This window comes from Labrus mixtus, chromosome 9 (genome assembly GCF_963584025.1).
Source record: "Labrus mixtus chromosome 9, fLabMix1.1, whole genome shotgun sequence".
NCBI classification, from domain to species: domain Eukaryota; kingdom Metazoa; phylum Chordata; class Actinopteri; order Labriformes; family Labridae; genus Labrus; species Labrus mixtus.
The window spans coordinates 10,939,375-10,953,396 of record NC_083620.1 but is presented as its reverse complement, the minus strand read 5'-3'; the positions used below and the strand labels follow the sequence as shown (position 1 = coordinate 10,953,396).

Genomic DNA, 14,022 nt, shown 5'->3' with positions numbered 1-14,022 from the left:
TCGGTAGTGTCTGCTCTCTGTCTCTCTCACTCTGTGCCCCAGTGCCCACGATTTCACACCAAAATGAACAGACATTTTTTTCTCTGACTCTGTTGACCTCCACTGCTCGACTGCCATAAAACGAGTGGTGTTCCTCGCAGACAGAGACAATGAAACACCACCTAGCCATCTGCTCCACACACTGTGATATCATCAAGTCCTTTGGGTTCAACTTACAGATGACAGCCTGAGGATAAATTGGATCTGTTGGTGCATAAATATATTATCTTTACTTAATAATGAACAGAAAGCTGTTCTCAACATGCATCGTCAGCAGAATTGTAAGCAAAGTTCATTCAGCAGAAGGGTGCAGTCAAAATAATGGTAACCACTGGATGGAACAGTTGCTTTTGGACATTGTTAACAGCAGTAACCATGGAAACCTCAAAAAGGTATTCAACTACACTTACATGAAATATATTACTGATTTCCCTTTTAAAGTATATGCATGGTGTTTGTCCATTACTTTAATGCACAGTTTGAACAAATGACTGTGTATGTGTAATTATTGTCTGGTTGTGTGTATGTGTGTGTATTGTTTCCATCAGCTCTTAAAGTTGTCTCCATCATGGTGTAATTGTTTCACATCAAAGGTTTTCCAGTTGCAGAAAACCATAGCTTAATTTGCGAGCTGAAGGCTCAGCATGGGATGAACACCCTGCAGGGCTCTATGTCAAGGCCACTGCTTTTTGTGTCCAAATTAGTTTTCTGTTTGATGGAAATGAAATCCCTGCAAACCACAAATAGCTCCTTTTGTACTGGCAGCTGCTGCCCTTAAGTTGCCACACACAAGAGTCAATCTGATAACCTTGAAGAGAATTTCTGACTAAAAAGGGGACTTAATTCTCTCTCCAGGCAGAACAACATGGTGAGTCTTTCACATTTATAAAAACAGAGCTAAAATATTGTCAGGAAGTCCTTGTTAGACCTGGTTCAATATTATCTCCCTTGAATCTTTTTTTTCCCCACATTTTCTTACCTTCATAATTTCCTATTTATGGGGATATTCCTGCCCTGTACTGTATGCTAAACACCTTACCAAGAGGCCTAAAGAGACATTACAAAACTCCCATGGGCCCAACTATAATGCAAAAAAACAACAACAGGAAACTATGAAGTTAAAGGGAAAAAGGTGTTATCTATTCTGTATGCTTTCAGCTTTGTTTGAGTCTTTTGAACCCGACTCTTCAGTCATGAATCCTGTGCCTTGCAGCGAGATATATGGCACACATTTAGAAGAAATATTTCTCTCAGGTGTCTCAGTTTAACTGACCTCTTAACTTTTTGAGGATTTTTCAGCTTGTCTGCCTACACAGTGAGCAGATGATTCACTGTTATTATTTTGGCACAGTACTGAGCTGGTTACACTTGTTCAGCTTTATTCAGACATGACACGCACAAAAGCTGACCATAGTGTGACTAATAGAAAAAAATATAACTGCAAAAAGGATGATAAAAATAGCAGTAATAAGCCCCTTCTTAAAAAGGCATATAGCTTTGAGGAAGGCACCAATGCCTCGACCTCACCTTTTCATTCCCCAAAAAAGACGCATGATTCTTGACATTTTTTTTTTTTCCAATAGTCCAAAAAAAAAACAACAACAAGTGAAAATAAATAATACAAATAGTTTCAGCTTTATCTCTTCTTCTCCATCCAGCCTTGGCAGACACATCAGTGGCGGCATTGTGAGCATTGTAATTATTTTGCTGTGTTTGTTTAGTCTGACATGTTTCCAGGGTTTTACCTTTGTCATGTGATTGTTGTGGTTTTGGGTCAGAATGAAGAAGCCAGATCTTACAACTCTTTGTTAGTTGGTTTGTTGGCTTTTCATCCTTTTTTCATTTATAGTTGTAGAGTAAACGTTTATTTTTGTTCATCAATTTCATGATTTTTCTATTCCCCTGACTCGTTTTGTTATGTTGGGCCACTTTTTAAGGACAGGAGTCTTTTCCCTTTATACTGGGATGACCCATTTTATTACCAGTTAAAAAAGAAAGTCAAAACAAAGTGGTTTGCTAGTGTTGGTGAGTTCAGCTTGCAGATTCTGTACAGTTTGTAGAGCCGATACACACACTCACGAGGAAACAAGATAGAGTCTCCTAAACCAGATACATTCTGGTGCAAACAGTGTCTACTGTACTGCCTCCTAAATCTCTATTGATTTATTCTCAACAATACCAAATGCTTTCATCTCTAATGTAATATCTATACTGTTTTGTCCTCTCTTTCAGCTCATGCACAGGTGATTTACAAAACAATATGAACACTAGATAGTGTAACATGGCACAAATAGATTTTTTTCTACTATTTATTTGCAGTCTTTTATATTATATATGATAAGTAAAACTTAAATTGAGAGTAATAAGCCTGTGTGAAGTGTTACAGGTACTCTGATTTTCCTGTCAGCCTCCGTTCATACATCATTGTTTTGGTAATAACTTCTGAGGCCGGCCTGTTAGCGAGAACAGTCACCATGGAACAGCCCACTCCAAGCCCTCTTTTTGGGATATTCTGCCCTAAAAGTGTTTCACATGCAGTTTCATCATATTTTACATTTGCTCATACCATTGTGTCTGCTGTACATTTCTTATGATAGAAAGCTGGGCTGACGAATGCTGCCATGATAACAGAAAGGAAATTGAAACTCTCATTTAATACAATATTGATGTTTGGAAACGACTTTCTACCTCAGCTGCAGAGAGGATAGTATTAACAAAGTGAAAATAATATTGACTGGTGTAATGAAAAAAGTGCAAGGACAGGACAGAAGACAAAAGCAATGACAAAGTTACTCATGGATTTTGTTGTCCATTTCTTCAGCTGGGAAACTAATTTTATGTAATTGCATTAGACTGAACCCTAAAACTAAAAAGGATACGGTGATAAGGGTGATATAAAAGTTGAAAAAGTCAAAGAGGGAACTAGACTCTTGTACATGCTGATCTCTCCTGCAAAAGTACCAGAGTGCAACACACAGCCAACGCTGGGAAAAATAATTTAAGAATTCAACTCTCAGTATCACTGCATCATTGCAGAAAGCCCCCCCAGAGTAGGAATGGACCTGGACTGCGTGTGGCAGATATTGTGTTGTAAGGAAAAACAAGTTCACATATAAGTACTGATGCTTCAGGAAATGCTGATGCAGACTTATGCACTGCTTCTTTCAGCCAATTAAAATGGGTTTGTGCATGCAAACCCGTGCAAACACACACAAGCAGCCGGTTTGAACAACCAATTATACTGTAGCGTGATTGGTGATAGCATGTGTCTTCTTGACAGCACGGTGGAGTCACACGGACTTCCCTGCAGTCAGTGTGTCTGTTAACTGTGTTCAGTGAATGACTAATCTCTAGCTGCACCCTGCATGTGCCGAGTCATGATGACTTTACTAATCACTTCACTAATCAGTTATTCCACTCTCTGGGCCCCCCAGGGATAATAAAGTCTTTGTTCAATAAATCAATTCAGTTTCAATTAACTAGTGAAAAGTATTTCTGTTATCGACAGAGAAGCATTTTACACATACAGCACATGACGTTTTCAACAAGTTGGTTGCAATGATATCTTCTTATTGGCTTTTTTATTGTTAGTGGAACAGAAATACTGGATATGAATTTCCAGTGAATTTGGTTATTATGGTTATTAACCAGAGATTACATTTTCACAGAAATGTTTGAGTGTATGTGTGTGTGTGTGTGCATGTGTGTGTGTGTGTGTGTGTGTGTGTGTGTGTGTACGTGCGTGTGTGTGTGTGTGTGTGTGTGCGTGCGTGTGTGTGTGTGTGTGTGTGTGTGTGTGTGTGTGTGTACGTGCGTGTGTGTGTGTGTGTGTGTGTGTGCGTGCGTGCGTGTGTGTGTGTCAAGCCCTCTTGATCTTGCCTGAGCTCAGATTCAACCTCTATCCAACCTTTTTAAACCATATAACAGGCTGCTCAAACAAGCAGCTGGGTCCAAGGAGAACAACATCCACGGGGAGGGAGTGAGAAGGAAGGGTTGAGGTTTTGTGGGGTTGAGAGAAAGTGAAGGGTGAGTGCAGGAATTAAGCAGAACAATGTTGGCTAAAATGAAGTGTCATTTATTCCTCTGGTTTTTGATTTTGGTTATCTCTAAAATGTCTCAAAATGTGTTTTTTTTCTTCTTGGGAGTCAGGGAGGAGTTTCAATAAAGATGATGAGTAAGACAGTTTAGTTAATGGAAAGAAAGACAGAGAGTGAAAAAGATGGAGCCTGTCAGGACAGACGATAAACCGCAAAGTCAGGAGTGGGATATTTCCTCTTCAGTTTTCTCCTCACATCTCATCACCACTCCCTCTGTCCTGCAGTCCATCTCTGGCATAATAACGATGGGTGTAGAATACTAATCCAACTATCTATTCAGTTTATGTCCTTCATTAGCACACAGCATATGCAGCAAATTCAAAAACCCAGCATTGAAAAGACAATGTTCCTGAAGTACCCAGAATGAATACCGTGTGTGTGTGTGTGTGTGTGTGTGTGTGTGTGTGTGTGTGTGTGTGTGTGGGGGGGGGGGGGGGGGGGGGGGGGGGGTGTCTGTCTTTTAAAAGGATTACAAATTATTGCAGCAAAACTGAGAATCTTAGGTTGTAATGGGCTGAAAAGAAATGCTAGTTCATGCTTGAACTCAATTTAGATTTTAAATCAACAAGAAGTTAATAACTGGAGAAGCAATTCAAAATGAAAATGACTAAAACAACTTTTAAAAGATAAGGCAGCTTTTGGTTGGCTTTTACTACATATTTTAACTGTATCTTCTTGTATAGATGGCAATGTTTAGAAAAGTCATCAAAAGTTGCCAGCTTTTTTGGAATCGGTGTATGACAAATGATATAGAAATGAGAAATGAATGGTTCTTTGGACCATAAAAAAACAGATTCTATTTGAATACACTTGCATAATATTCTTTTTGAACATAAATTAAAACTGAAAGCCAGGGTTTAGCTCTTCTTTAGTGCACTCCAACAGTGTCAGTTAGCATTGTAAATGCTGTAACATTAAAGTCAAAATACTGCTGAATGACGTAACATGATTCAGCCAACGGCCCACTGATAATGCTGTGCTGTAGCGAAGTACAAATGATGTTTTTCTGGCATTATTTAAAGAAACAATACCATGTGACAACGAGATATTCTCAATCATCCAGCAGCTACAGTATTGGTATGCTTGAGTGGGTGGATGGAGCTAATGCACCAGACTTGCTCTTCAACCTCATTGAGTATCACATAGTTGAACGTTTTCTATGGTCCACAAGCTTTGTGATTTGGTATACTCAAGGTAAAAAAAACAGACAAACATAAGCCATCTCTGCTTGTTTCCATCATGCCAACAAAAATAATTAAACTGATTTTTGGGATCCAGCACAAAAAGGCTGTAAGCCAGCCTTTCCATTAAAGGGGAATGTGTATATTTTTTGTGATTACATAACACTGTGATACTTTATATCGTTTGCCATCTTCAAAGTTTTAAGAACAGCCTTGGGTCTTGGATGCACCTGGAAACTATAATCCAGCAAGCAAAGTTAATACCACTCAAAATTAAAGGATTTATACTACACATTTGTAGTCTTTCAATTTCAAAATAAATCAGTTTAAATCTGATGTTTAGTTATAAAAACAAACCTTTCTTACATGATTCAAACTGTATACTTTCTTGTATAAAGAAATAATCTTTCAGTTGAATAAACCATTATAGAAATCAGGCCAGTGTTGTTCTCTCGGGGCTTCATCATGCTGTTGCAGAGCAGCTCTTTAAATGTTCAGACTCATGCCACAGTGACCTTACCTCCCCCTCCTGACTGTGGTTCACCCAACCAGAGACAAATGGAAACAAATGACTGAATCACAAATATGATTGTGTGCATTTTTCTGCCAAATGCTTTGTTAGTCATATAGCAGGTGTGTACTTTTTTTCTGACATTTGCTGTAACATTAGGGCAGAGTGGTAAGAATTATAGCCATATGCAACACACACTGCAATATTATCTATTTTGGCACCCAAAAACTGGCTTTTGAACATTAAACATCCTGCTCCCTGTCTTCTACCTCTCCCCTGCCAGCATCATGTCCACCCTGAGTACAGCATGTGGCAGACAGCTGGTGCTGACTGTTTTTTTGCAACGTTCAGCTCAGCCAGTTTGTGTCAGACCTCTCTGTCTACCATGAGCCACCTGGGGCACTAGCACTAACCGGCCTGAGAGTCCGCCAGGGAGTTTATATAAGCAGGCCATACACTGTTTTGAAAAGCATCTTTTCTACATTTTTTCTGGAGAACATTTCAGTTGTTTGTCTCCTTTTTCACTGTTAAACTCTTCATTCTCATTCTGCATACTGAAGCTCAAACGTCCAAATTAAGGAACAATAAACAATATTTTTATGTATCGAAATTTTATATAAATGTCTGATGCCGAGGCTTTGCCAGCAGGGCACTTGTCCAACTTCTCCCTGGTGCTTACATGACGGGTTCAAACCTGTGCAAAGCATTGAGGGAGCTAGCAGAAGAGGCAGAGAAAACCAGCTAGCTTTGACTCCAGAGGAAGGACATCAGTTGGGGTCTAACACCGCTATAAAGGCAGCTGCAGGGGGTGGCGGGGAGATGTCCCCAACATGCCACTGCCCCCCCCCCCCCCCCCCCCCCCCCCCATCAACATCAGTGAACGCTAGTTTCCAGCTGACGACCCTGCAGATGACCAAAAGGCACCATAGGAGGCATCTAATCTATACAACAATCTACTGTATGCAGATACATGCATGAATTGGGAGTTAGTTGATACTGATGGACACTTTAGTTAGCAGCCTCTGTCATCAGTGTGTGAATGTAGTGTGAATGGGTAGGCAGACCTGCGGTGTAAAAAGCGCTTTGTGCAGTCAGAAGACTAGAAAAGCACTTTGCATTAACCATTTATGTTAAAACAAGAACAAGAGGAAAGTTTTTCAAATCAAAAACAAACTTTGACAGACTTTGAGGAAGCACCCATTCGCAGATGTTACTGAGGAGACAACAAAGTGTCTTAAATTGGGATGGTCGACAAATACTCTACAGCAGGGCGACTGTGCCTAACTATAGAAAAGTTGGTCCAAAAAGCTTGATTAATGGTAAACAGACTGCGCTTATGTCGAGCTTTTCTAGTCTTACAACCACTAACAGCACTTTACACTACATATCACATTCAGCCCTTCACACACACACTCAGTATAGATCGCAGGGGCAGTAAAGTATCAGGCTTCCCATCAGCACTAACTAATCACATTTGCAGAGATTCATACGCTGATTACTGTGCTTTGGGGAAAAGACTAGCGCTCATTTAAGAACTAGATTTCGGGTTTTGGTTTATATACTGTTCAAAGTCTCCTCTTCACAGGGAGATTGGGGAGGAAGGGCTTTTCTCTTATCACGAGAATCCTGCAGGTCTGACTGTGAAACCGACACTTCTTAGATGTAGTCTATTTTTTAAAAGTGACCAACTTATTAAAGTTTCTACATTAACATTTCTTCAGCAGTTATCATCATGATGTTGAGCAAAATGTTACGTATAAAAAAACATATTTCCTTTTCTAACAGCTCAGGACGACATGAGAGTTGTGGAGTTTACTCTCAAAAAGATACATCACATTTTTAAATAATATTGGACAGCTGAAACTTCCCGTGCTTTTCCATGGGTTTTCCACCAGAAATTTCATAGGAAAAGACTTATTAATATTTAATTTCCTGGGATGCTGAGTTTGTTATGATTCAGTTTTTCTCTCAAACTTCAAAAACGAAACTGTGGTTTAATGTATAAATTAACCACATATCTCATACTTCATTTAAGGATTCTGTTCATCAGTCAAGCAGGAATTGTAAAATATGTGCTTCGATCCATCACACTCGAAAGAACCTACATAACTGAATTAATATTTTGTCAGGAATAAATTATATGAAGATTATTAAACTTTCACTTCCATCTTAGAACAAAGTGATTTCCTGCAAAAGTACAGTACTAAATGATTCAATGATTTATAAGCCTTCATTAAAGTTCAGTCAGTCTGTTTGCTTTCCAACATTCAGAATCATTTGAGGGTATTGTTCAGTTTTCCATTCTTGGTTAAAAACCTTATTTAATGTATGAATGATGTCAGTTTGGTTTGTGTGATGAAGAACCACAACCTTTAAAACCCAACTACTGAAGACAAAAAAGATCCATCTAATAAATAAACATCTCATATTTGTCCGGTTTGAACCACTGAACAGTTCTGTAATCATCTCATATTAAAACATACATAAGGGGTGGCCTATGTTTCAATTACATTGGTATCATTTTAAACGGTTAATGTATGGAGACTTGATAACCTCACAGGCCTGGAAACAGTTAATGATGGTACTAAAATGATGGGGAATGTAGTCCAACACTCTGTATGTCCTAACCACGAGCTCTCCTGATAATGGAGAAAGGGAACATTGGACTAATATTTTTGGTGTACAAAAACCAGGAACACACACACACACACACACGAACACACACACACACACACACAAACATATTTTTTTGTTATTGTTTGAGAGCTCTCCATGGTGACAGGAATAGATGCTCTTAGTGCGTGCCAGTGTGTGTGTGTGTGTGTGTGTGTGTGTATGTGTAGATTTAGGTGTGTGTGTTGTCTTCTTCCCACTCTTATACTAAATATTGAAGCTGAGTTGGAGGTGGCTTTGAGTCTTTTTATGAGAAGTGAAGGTTTCTAATAGGCAACCCACATGGATAAAAACGCACATGTACACACACGCACGGACGCACACACACACACGCACACACGCATGCACGCACGCACGCACACACACGCACACACACACACACACACACACACACAAACACTGGCACATACACATACTCACGCATACACTATAAACACCTCTGCTGGAAAAATACCAACTGAGGCAACAGTCAGTTCACTCTTTTATAGGCTAGAAGTAAACCGGATTATTTATGTCAGTGTGTGTGTATTTGTGTGTGTTTGTGTGTTCGTGCAATAAAGATGTTATTAAATTATATGAGCAGTAGACTTGTTGCTTTCAACATAAAAAGGACTGGAAATAATAGTTAAACTGCCAGCCCAATTTTGAATAATAATGTTGTGTGATTTACTTTTGCCAGGTGACTTCATACAATATTGTAAATGACTTAAAGGGGACATATTATACTTCTTTTCAACCTTTTAAAGCAGTCTCCTGTGGTCTAAATGAAACATCTGTGCTGTGCTTTGGTCAAAATATAACATGAATCAAGCACCTGAAGAGGTTTGTGACCCTGTATGAACCAGCTCTCTCAGAACTCTCCATTTTGGTGTGTGTCTCTTTAAATGTAATGACCCCCCCCCCCATGAGTTTTCCCGATAGACATCACTCCTAAAAATGTTTAGACCTGCACAAAGGTTTAGTTCTAGGCTGGGGGATGGAGTCCATGAGTGGAGATATCAGGGGAGGGGAGGGTATTTTCTTTTACCAGAATCCCACTGTGACAAAATTTGAAACAGAAGACTTTTCTCTGTGTTCTGTTTGTGTTCCACAAACAAAGGACTGGATGGGTTTATTTAAAATTTTGTGGGTCGGTAGACACTCAAGTTACCCAAATATACAGTATGTTCAAAAACACTGTCAAAGTGGATTTTTCATAATATTTAATGCAAAGCTGGTCAATAACTACAAATGTTCTACATGCTGCTATAAAAACAGATTTTATAAAGATAGTCTGTAAAGAGGGTTTTTGATAACTGATAATTAGATGAATCATAACTGGTAAAGCAGAGAGAGTCTACTCACCGAGTCCTAAGCAAGATACTCTGAGTCCTGACTTTCCAAGGTTCCTGCAAAAAAAGAAAAGAAAAAAAATCACATTTCTTGTACTGTTCATGTATACACACCAACATTGCACGCCTGTATTTGACCTCAATCCTCGAATGAAACCAATAACAACCGTGAACTCAATTACATTAAGAGTAGAAATCCTTTTGAAAATGTCCTCCTGTAATGGATTTGACATTGAAAATGAACATCATGAAGAGACGACTCACAGTCAGGTGAATAGCAAACAGACCTTTTATAAATATAGAAGGCTGAATGCAGCTTTGCTTCTGATCAGACATGGCGACCTGACAGTACTCAAAATAGCTCCATGACAGGAAATTGAATATCTACTTTCTGGACCTCAAGGTGGAGGATCTAACACCGTCAACCATCCATCTGGCTTATATGTATAAGGAGGAATCAGAGTGGAAAGAGTTGGTTATTGGCCCTTTAATGATACTTTCCGATTGGCAGGAAGGAAACAAACCAGGAGAGACAAAGACAATCAAGAAAAAAAAAACTAATCAAAGCACTGTTCAGGTAAAATGGAATCCATCAATCTAAACAGCATCAGCAATAGTGGAGCATTTCCATGAAAACCAAAGCTTGTATATTGGCGGAGGTAAGGTGTGTTTGTGACTGTGTGTGCACTTGCATGTCTTATAGGTATTGAACACATATAATTAGCTTGCTAATAGCTTTCTTAGGTGTCATTAAAACCCCACACAATCTCTGCTTCTTTGATGTATATGAATCCCCTTGAAGTATACAGTAATTAGTCCCCCCCTTCCATAAACCCACACCTGCCAGTGCCACTGCAAACTCATTAAGCAACATATATGCTGATTGTACACTATCTAAATTGGCCAGAGTATCTGCAATTTAACCCTGTTCAGCTGAATATCACTCAGAGAAGAGTGAAAACTATTATTGTGAAAACATTTATTAAATAGAATCATTATTTCTATTGCTACCTCCACTTTTACTTTACTAATACCATATCATTGACATTAAACCATTGAAGATAATTGTTAAAAATGTATTTTGTTAAACAGCAAATCTGAGATCAATATTCATTCCCTTTGTAGATCTATTTTGGTCTCCACTAATGAGGGAAATATCAGGTTCTTTATAACTTCTAGTCGCTACATTTCTTTCACATGTAATTATTGTCATGGCATTGGTTGGAGTAAACCAAAAACAGATCGGTTTTGCTCACACCAAAAACAAACTTTAAGATGCTTGACATTGGGAGAGGCAGAGTTGCACTCTCAGATTACAGTAGTCCTTTCTGTCTGTTCCTGTATTGTGACTGACTGGCAGATCCCTGCCATGTGCAATCAAGCTTGACGAACAGTTATTGGGCTGTCATGTCATGTACTGAAAGAGCGTCCATTGACGGATGACTTATCTGATGCTACAGGACACACACACACACACACACACACACACACACACACACACACACACAAACTTTTAGAACAGACTTCTGTTTTTTTGAGCAGGTGCTGAGCTATAACCGCTGCTCCAATTCACCAGCATGTACAGGTGGCACAGTTTTCCAGGGAGACCAGTTAACTCAATGTTATGTCTGCTGTTTTTGCTGGCTCAGGGATCCTTAGAATCGATCTTTAAAAAAAAATCATGTTGTCATTTTTATTTCCAATCGTGCTATTCATTAATCACACAGGGGAAATAAAAGAGGAACAAGAAAGAAACTTCTGTGACTCACACTATGTAGGCTTCTCCAAGACAAAAGCAGGTGAGTACTGATAAACTTTTTATGTCACAGTTAAGGTCTGTGCAACTCCTTAAGGTAAAGATCATGATACTTAAAGTGCATATTAAAGTGCATAGCAGTGGAGATAATATATCTGTCTCCTTTAGGGCACAAAAAGTGTTGTTGCATTCTAAAAAAAACAAACAACAAACAAAACAAAAAAAGAAAACGCCACTAATTCCTGAAAAAAAGAAATGTTTTGTTTTTCAATTTGATTTGCATCTTGCTGAAACAGCTAAAGTTTGAAAGCCTGGTCCTCAGGGACATGCATTAAAAGGCCCTGTAGATAGTTTTCTCCACTTTACTAAAAATAGAAAATTAAACATTTTAATAAACCTTTGCTAACTCCCCTATAAAGTAGTTAAACTTCAATTCGATCCTTATATAATTCTCTTAGTTTGCATAAAAAACATGTATATGGCCTCATTAAAATAGTGTTGGTTGCGGGCTCAGCCTTGTGTATTGATTGAAGAGTACATTATTCACAGCTTTCAGCAATCTTCCACTTTCACTCAGCCGTCAAAACCACTTAGATTATTCATTGCTGACATGTCACCTCTATAACCTTCAATATCAGAATAGTTAATTGGCTGTAAAAAAAACATTAAGCCACCCTCAGCAAATCAATTTTTGGATGATGCATTGGATAATCTGTAAACAGCAAAACATCCAGAGAGGACACCAACATTTTGGAGAAGGTGCTCTTGAACAGAGAACAGGAGTTACTTTAGCTCAGCAGGAGATAATAATGTATTAATACATGTGATAGCAATTTAACATTATGGATCAGGCTATCATTTCTATAGTAGTATTTTAGTAGTTTCAGGGTCCTAATGGATTATCATAAAGTGGATTATCAAAGTAAGGTGAAGACAGCTATCCATTAACTTTAATGAATGTTTGACTGATTTCAGCCCCCGCAGTGACCTTGAACAGAAGCGAGCAGGTTAGAAAAGTATGGATAAAAAGTAATGCAAGTCTGCTTTTTATGCTGAAGATAATCCTTTAAAACATTTAAAGTGAAGGTCTGCCTATGGTCAAGTCAGACAGTTTTTAAAATTTGGATGATGGAGACTGGAGGCGCTGAGTCAGGCACTGGATGCCCCGCCAGCGATTAATGATGATGTCGCTGTTCCCTGGCCGGGACTGTGAGCTGTGTGAATGATTACAGTCCAGGTGAACTCTATTTCAGGTACTAGAAGAAAAGCTTGGCTGGAGCTGCAGCAGATGGAGACAGATCTCCTAACAAAGCAAAAAAAACCTTCCCGCTGTGATGAGTGGTATAATAACCAACAGTCAATTTAGACAGAGTGACGGTGTGATCGTTTTCATGGCTAATGTTTAACTCTCCACTTAACATAGAGTTAAGTTCTGTTTGTCAGGTCTGGCATATGGTTCTCAAAACTTAAAGCCGACCGTCACTCTCTTTCTCAAGGTTACTTTCTAAAACAAACTTCAATGAGCAGATTACAGAATAAACGTAAGCCCTCTGTGCAGCTGCTAACTAACATGCATTCACTGCTAATCATGTTACAGTATGAAGGGATGAAGCGGAACAGTTGGGTCTACTTTCTTTTATTCACTGTTTGACCTTTTTCTCCCATGTTGACTGAAGTAATAAAGGAACAAATTACTTTTCTCAGTTCAGCTTGGTTGGCCCAGAGACTGCTGAACCTACACAATACATCCACCCCCCATTCAGCTTTCACTGGGATAGATTGCAAGATGGATGAAAGAGCTACAGTGAAAAGAGGAGAACAGATGAGATTGAGGGAATGATGCAGAGAAGAAGAAAATAAGATTGAGCCACATGAGAGATGGAGGGAAAATGTGATCATTTTCCTCATTTAAAACCTATTTCATATGGCTTTAAACAGATATGCAAACACTTATAGCCACACATGAAAATATCCAAACCCCCACCTCTAAACACACACACGCTCACGCAGCCGTCTTTACCCATCAAATATTTATTGAAATATGAACCCTCATAGCCACTTTACCAAACACATCTACCATAACCAGCCTTCCCTTTCCAAAAGGCTATTTATCTCCACTTCAACATGTCTTCTTTTGCCCGGTGATAGACAGTAATGACTTTCTCTAATACCCCGGGTACTATGGCAATATCATCCTCTCTCTTCATCTGCCAAAATACACACTATTTGTCTCCTGCATGTTTTCACCGTCTTCACCACAGCTCTGTCATGTCACTTATTTGCCCATAACCTCGTTCATGCCTGGAAGGGGGGTTGGATGGATGGATGGGTGGGTGGGAAGATTTCAGGAAGAAATAAATAGATTTTGCTTCCAGGCTGCATTTAAAGCAGAATTAGTGTTTACTACGCAGTTGGACGTTTGCTAGGAAGGCTA

General features: G+C 39.0%; 1 protein-coding gene across 1 annotated transcript in view; it reads right to left on the bottom strand.

Annotated features, from left to right (window-relative positions):
* The window catches only part of kcnab1a (potassium voltage-gated channel subfamily A regulatory beta subunit 1a), a 66,369-nt gene that overhangs the window by 21,818 nt on the left and 30,529 nt on the right, over positions 1-14,022 (bottom strand). Inside the window, exon 2 of the mRNA XM_061046238.1 lies at positions 9,846-9,889. Within this exon, the coding sequence (XP_060902221.1) occupies positions 9,846-9,889 (44 nt within the window). The remainder of the gene's footprint in view (positions 1-9,845; positions 9,890-14,022) is intronic.